Source organism: Pterocles gutturalis, unplaced genomic scaffold, assembly GCF_000699245.1.
Source record: "Pterocles gutturalis isolate BGI_N339 unplaced genomic scaffold, ASM69924v1 scaffold15444, whole genome shotgun sequence".
Classification (NCBI taxonomy): Eukaryota; Metazoa; Chordata; class Aves; order Pterocliformes; family Pteroclidae; genus Pterocles; species Pterocles gutturalis.
This window is the reverse complement of record NW_010133479.1, coordinates 91,497-98,558: the sequence shown is the minus strand read 5'-3', so window position 1 is coordinate 98,558 and position 7,062 is coordinate 91,497. Positions and strand designations below refer to the sequence as shown.

General features: G+C 37.3%; 1 protein-coding gene across 1 annotated transcript; it reads left to right on the top strand.

The window, feature by feature from the left end:
- Positions 1–338: 338 nt before the first annotated feature.
- On the top strand, positions 339–6,352 carry CD164 (CD164 molecule, sialomucin; the record flags this gene model as incomplete). Its single annotated transcript, XM_010081256.1, has 4 exons — positions 339–422; positions 3,358–3,489; positions 4,631–4,711; positions 5,679–6,352. Coding segments are annotated over 4 exons (458 nt in total), but the record flags the coding sequence as incomplete, so codon positions are not given.
- Between the last annotated feature and the right edge of the window lie 710 nt (positions 6,353–7,062).

The following is a 7,062-nucleotide window of genomic DNA, read 5'->3' as shown; positions in this document are numbered from 1 at the left end:
GAGGTTTTGGTGAACTTCTGCAAAGTTAATTTGGCGGGCTTTGGTAACTTCACTAGAGTAGTATATCCTCTGTTATCCCAGTTTACTATAGTTAGAGGTTGCATGAGACATAATCTTGGTGTATGTGTGGGGTCTGGTTTCAGACTATCAGTAGTGTCTGGAGAGAAATATGTTTGTCTTGTCAAGTGCATTACTAAGTTGTAGCTTTCAGTTGTTGTAGCTAGTTTAGTGAGGATTGTGCCTTAGCCTGGGAGATGTACATATGGGAAGGTATGGATCTAAGTTGCTCTCTTGATAGTGGTAATTTTGTCCTAATCAATGCATTTCTTTTTTTTTAGGCATATGTGAAACGCTTTCTAACTGCAGTTCATGTATCGGTAATGACAGAAATTTAACAAGCTGCAAGTGGATCAAATGCGAAAGTAAGAAGGACTACACAGTGCAGATCCTTACTATGCCATGCAGAACCTTAAACTCAACTAGACCTACTTCATCTATATTAATATTCATTACACAAAAATACTGTTCTGTTTGATAACCTAATAGTGCAGTTGTTGTATTTGTTATTAAACATTTCAAGTTATTATGTGGAGACAGTTGAACACTTTCAAAATAATCCCAGATTTTTAAGGCTTCTGATTTAAATCTGTGCTGTAGATAAGCTGGTGTTTTCCAGATGGTTCAGAATGTTTTTAGAACAAAGTAGTCACTTGTGTTTGCTGTTAAGGAGTTGTGAGTGGATTCTGACATGCAGACATATCCTTGTGCTTCAGTCTCTTTTGAAGTTTTGTCATAGACCTGGTCACAACCAGGCATGTACTGCAAATACCCAAGAGATCTGTGTAACTTCTTTGAAGGAGAGGTTGAAATCTAAGTCAAGGGAGAAAGATGTGCAGCCATAGAATAAGAAAATGATGTCTTTAATTTCAAGATCAAGGATTTGTTTGAAAACTGTAACTAAGTTCTGCTTCTTAAGACAGTTAAGATATTTTTTCATTATGCTACCATAGAGATGCAAAGTGTTTAACTTGAGAAATACCACAAGTAGTAGGAACACTGACTAATTTTATAGGCTATAAAGAAAAAATATCAACCTATTAATTTCTAATCATTAATATAGTATTGAAGTCCTGCCTATTGAAGTGGCTTTAATTTTATCCTGGCTAGAAGACAGTGTTTAGTTTGTCCTATGAAAAATTTATTAGTATTTAGGAGCAACATCTAAAACACTTCTGCTCAAACACGGTTCTGCTGCAGTAAATATTCTTGTCTCTTCTGACAGGAGGGGAAAGGTGTGTAAATGAAAAGGAAGTACAGGACAGCTGTACAGTTGAAGCACAGTGTTCTTGTAAGTATTTAGATATTGAACTTCTACATTGTTTAATGTAAAGCAGTTGTGTTTACAACTCCTTCATCTGTTGACCTTTGTTAATATGCCTTTTACAATTTACATAAGTATATACAAGTATGTAAATAAGCCCTTTGCTTCCAGCTTAAACCTATGATGTGCGATTCTAAAATACATCATTTTGCTTACTGACATGTATTTTACTAGACATGTCTCTGGCTACTGCCTTGGTTTCTTAGATTAAAATGGGTGATGTTTCCTATTAGATACAACATATCTTGAGGAACTTGTCAGCATCCTCAAGACAGTAAGCTTCATATTCAGCAAAAAATGTTTCGCCTGTTAAGTCCATTGCTTCACCTGAAATGCAGTAAATAGGGAAAAACCTACAAACCTTCCAGTTTTAATTGCTAACTAGCACAGCTCTTCATGCAGTCCTGAAGCACAGGCACTAGGTTACAGATGGTAAGGTAAATCCTTCATGCTGTGGACATGCTCAGTTGCGTATCTACTTCAGTCTTTTCATTAATATGTGCTTGTTGTGGAAAGCAGACTTGCAGGATATAAATAATTTAGTTTAAATCTTGACATTTTACTTTTATGAAAGCCCCCAATTTTAGTTTTTCTGAAAGCTGACAAGAAATGGACTTTAAAATAGGGTTTTCTGTTTTTAAGATCTAGAACAGCAGATTATATTTCTTAATACTCTTGTCTAGGTGAATTCACAGTGCTTCTAAAGAGGCTGGCTCATACCAACAGAAATTAAGTTTCCGTGCTGCTATGGGCTATCTTGTGGTGGTGGTGGCGGCAGCCAGTCAGAAATAATTCCACTTGAATTGGACTTCTGTGTTGTTTCTAAAATTGTAACAATTGCCTCTTAATCAAGAGTGTTAAAAGTATAATTTTTCAGTGCTTTCCAAGGAGATCATGCTGTTACAATACCTTGTTCTACATCTAAGAATATAATTTCTACAATCTGTTCCTGTTAAACTTGTTGTGATATTATCAGGTTGTTGTGTTTTAGCCTCTGCGTATTCCAGGAAACTTAATTGTCACCTTTAGCAGACGATCTTTGTGGTGTGAGAGGAACTTGTATACCTTATCAGCCTTTACAGTGTCATGGCTCAGCACTACATTTGTGGATTGATGTGGAAAAACGTTAGGGTGGACCTAAACTGACTTGATGCAAGTGGGACCTGAGAGAATGTACATTCTGATGTATCCAGCCTATCTCTGTAGAAACAGTCAGCTCTGGTTTCCCACCATGCTGAATTGTTTTCAAGAGGTAAATAACTGCATTTAAATGACCCTAAGCATTAAAGGCTTCTGAATTTAATGGTATCTCAGCAGGAAGCTTGCTGATGTATCAGTGTATGGTTAAGGATCAGTTTAGGTAAGCTGTCCATATGTGGTTAACTCAGTTAATACAGTAAGTTGCAGAAGGCTTCACAGCTTTTTTTTTACTGCATATGCTGAAGCTGAGAGCACCTACAACCAGCAACAGCTCTCAGAACAGAAAGCTTTAGATAAGCTTTAAAATTCCTGAGGATGTCTTGGTTTTGCCCCCATACTGCTTCAGCTGTCTAACCACTCTGATTTCTAGTTAAACTTGATAGGTCAAGTTTTACTTTAGTTGCACTGAGTTGGGAGGCAGTACTGAACACCTAGCTTCCTATTGTGTAAAAGCACGCACAGTTTATGCTTCTACAATAGGACTCTTCTCCCTTCTGTTTGCTGTGAGGAATCCTGAGTTGCCAGTTGAAGGCTGGCTTGATTGGGCCACCTATGACAAGGTTTTTCCTGTATTTGCCTGTGCAACTTTTGCTGTTAGTGTGGTGGATTGAACAGTCAACTGCTTTGTAATTTCAAACCAAAGCTACAACAGAACTCAGTGCTATATGAATTCTCTAAAACTCAGCCTGCTGCTGAGTTTGTGTTGTTGTTTGCGGTTTTTTTTTAGTTAAATACTGTCATTAATCTCTTTAACATAACTCTTTATTCTTTCATAGCTCCTACAGTTGATCCTCTTTCCAGTGCTACTGCGTTGTCTTCCAATACTACCACACCACTGTCCAATACTACCACAGCGTCTTCCAATACTACCACAGCCAGTTCTGCTACCACAGCTCATACTACTATAGGTAATATAGTACCACTGAACATAGAATGGCAATAAACTAGGAACTGGTGAATAAAATAAAGGACAAGGGCTTTTTCCACACATCACTGTAGTAGCATGACTACTAAACATTTGATGTATGGAATACATAAATGGTCCCAATGTTTGGAAGAGGTGGATTTTATAAAACTAACAGAGAAAATGCTTTGTTACGAAATAATTGAGAATTGGGTCAGTGGTAATTGTTTGAATTAGTCACTTCCACAAATAAGTTCTCATGAGTTTGAATTTTTTTTTGGTTGCCCTGTTCAACAATTTCTATTCTTATCTTACACGTGCTGCCATCTTAACAGTGAAGTTTTTAAAAAAAAATATCATCTTTAAAAGCATCTGCTGCTTAAGGAAGCTGGGAGATGAGGAGTTTGTACTTGATTAGGCTCAGAACAGCCTAATGTACAGTAGGGTGACATGTAGCTTTGAGTAAACCTACAAATGTTGGCACTTGTCCCTGGCACATAGTGGAATACCGATTAATTTTTAGTAATACTAATTGGGGGTGGTGGGGTGGTCAGTGACCCACTGTTCTGGCTTTGTAAGAGAAGAGCTTTTAGGAGACAGTCTAACTATAGGTGAGTTTGCTTATTCCAATGATGTCATTCACAGTGTTTTGGGGACAGGGGTGGAAAGAGGAAGTGTTGCATTCTTTATGTGCTTACCTCCTGTCTAGAGATATTACATTAAGTACTTTTTTAGTACAATAAATACTAACTGGTTCTAAGGGCTGTTTAATGAAAGTCCTTTGTCTTGATGCAGATTCTGGGTTGTCTTGAAACAGCCATCTTGATTATTGTTCAAATACCAGCATTTATGTTACTGCTTGAAAGAACAGTGGTTTTGTCTGAACAAAGAATCACTATCTGATCTGTGGAGAACCTTGAAGTGTTTGGATAACAATGGTATGCAGGTTTAAAAAAGAATCCTCATGTCAGAAGCTTGGCTTAATGCCATGCAGTTGAACATCTAAATTGTATGGGGTACAGTCTGAGGTCAAAACTTATCCTTGTTTAAGCAAAACAAGACAAATCATTTACATGGGAACTTCAGTGCTTGCAAACTCAGTTCTTCAAGCTTATGGTATGCACATACTGTCTTCTCTCAAACAGCTAACATCACCAATGTAACTACACATGTACCTCCACCTACAACTTCCATTACTTCAGCTACCACAACAACCAGCGTTCCAGGTAACAGCTACTACTAGCATAATTAAAGCATAAAATACTTGGCAATTAGTGTTGCTTTGAAAGCGTTATCTTCAAAGACTTACCAAGTGACAGCATCAAAGTAGTATTGGTATATCTGCTGTTGTCACTTCTAACTTTATAGCATGTCTAATTTTGTTAATGTGATATATGTATGTAGCAAGTTAATACCCTGAAAAACAGAGCTAGTTGTTGGGATATTAAAAGTCCGAAACATGTTGGTCAAACAAAATCAGCTGTCCACTTTTAATAGTGTGTCTGGAAGTCACTTGTTAACTTAGTTATTGTTGGGAGGTGGTATTTTGTTTTTCTCTTCCAGCATAATAATGAGATACCTATTTTAAAAAAAAAAATATTGGGCTACAGTGATGGGAATAAACTGATGTATTTTATTTCGGCATCGGTCCTGACTATGCTATTGCCTTAAAAAGCTCTCATGAAGTAAAGCTCTTTAAAACTAGTCATCAGCAGGTGGCTATTACTTCCAGATTCATGTGTTGTGGCTTCAGATTATTTCTAAGTGTAACTCCTGGGGTAGAGTACAATAGATGGAAGATAATAATGTAATTTGAATTTGGGCAAAAAATGGAGCAAGCAGCAGAGACCAGAAAATATGTTTTGAATGTGAGCATATCAATACTTCTATGTAAAGGAGGAAAACTTTGGCTTTTTGAAGTACAAATAAAGTCCATCTGGGACTTGCTCAGTATTGAGGTCCAGAGCAGTTTGGCTATACATAGCTTTATCCTTGTAGAAACAGTATTTAATCAGAATTTAAATATCGCTAATCTAAATGCAGCTGCTGACATGCCTTTACCTTTGTTTATTTTTTGTTGTCTTATTGGTGTTTGGATGTTTTGAGTAATCTTAACACAAGGAAGCCAATACTAAAATCTGTAAAACTATTTGAGCATTGTGCACTCACAAACTCTAATGTGGTGTTTAACAGGTACAAATGCTACTGTGACTCCTGCACCTTCTCCACGCAAATCTACATTTGATGCTGCGAGTTTCATAGGTGGAATTGTCCTCGTTCTGGGTCTGCAGGCTGTTTTTTTCTTTCTGTACAAATTCTGCAAGTCGAAAGACCGAAACTATCACACACTTTAGGACCTGCCACTTCATCATAATGGACTAGTAGCCCAACACCTGTAGTTCACTGAACCAAAATATCTTCTGTTGCTCATGGAAGACAGCAGTTCATAATATCCCTTAAATCTCTAAATGAAGACTTTAAAAGAATATTTTTGCAACATTATACTTGGCAAGAGGTGATATGAATCTCTTCAACAGGATTACTTGCAATATGCTGCATGGGTTCTAATGGCTGTTTTATTTTCCTTTAGTGGCTGCTGCTGTGGGACTTTTTTTTATATGCCAAATGTAGACATTCAGATTCTTATTCAGTGGCAACACTGTCTTGAGCAGACAATCTAATGAGGACTTATTGTGAAGGCTAATTTAATCAACATTTGATACAGTATCCCTTCAGTTTTCGTGAGATGTGAATTATTGGTGACTGACTTCAGGGAGTGAAATAGCATTTATACTAGATTGTGGCTCTTATAGCGTGCTGCTAGAAAGATGAACAAAATTGTAGAAGGAGATAATGTCTTAAGAGAATAACATAACCCATATTTTTTTTTTTACACAAGAATAAAGGTTGCCTGATAAAACACTGCATTCCAAACAGAAATCCTATGCCCTTTCCAATTAATGTTGAGGGTGGAGAGGGAATGTAGGGATAATCCTTAGAAAGGGCAAATGAAGATTAGTGCCTTAAAAGACTAAAAATCAGTAGGCTGCAAAAGCGTCCCACCTATCTCAAAGATAAATAAAACTATTAAGTACAAGAATGGAATACATGTGACTTGAGAATTCCAGTATAAAAACATCCCTTATTGACCTTGTTTGAGGGTGAGGGAGCATGGTACAGTAATGTTCAGCTACAAACAAGCTTTAAGTTGTTTACCTTTTGTTCCGGCCTACAAAGACCAACCATAAAACTAGTGATAAAATACAGTTCACTCCCTGCGTAAAAAGGCAACAGCTTATATTTATACTTGAAATACTGGTGTTTGGGAAATTGTGAGGTTTTTCGTATTCAAGTGGTTCTTAAACTTGTTGCAATTAATTTCAGGGTTGTTGTTTTTTTTCTTTTTTACCCTCCTGTGTATCTGCTTGCTGAAGGAGCAATTAAGGGTAGTGCAGAGGATCTGCTGATTTGATGCTAGTCCAGATTGCTATAGTCCCGGGGCTGCCAGGGCTACACCTTTTTTCTTTCCCCTTCCCCCTTCCTGGCATCAGGTTTGTGTCACCCTGCATTGAACTGG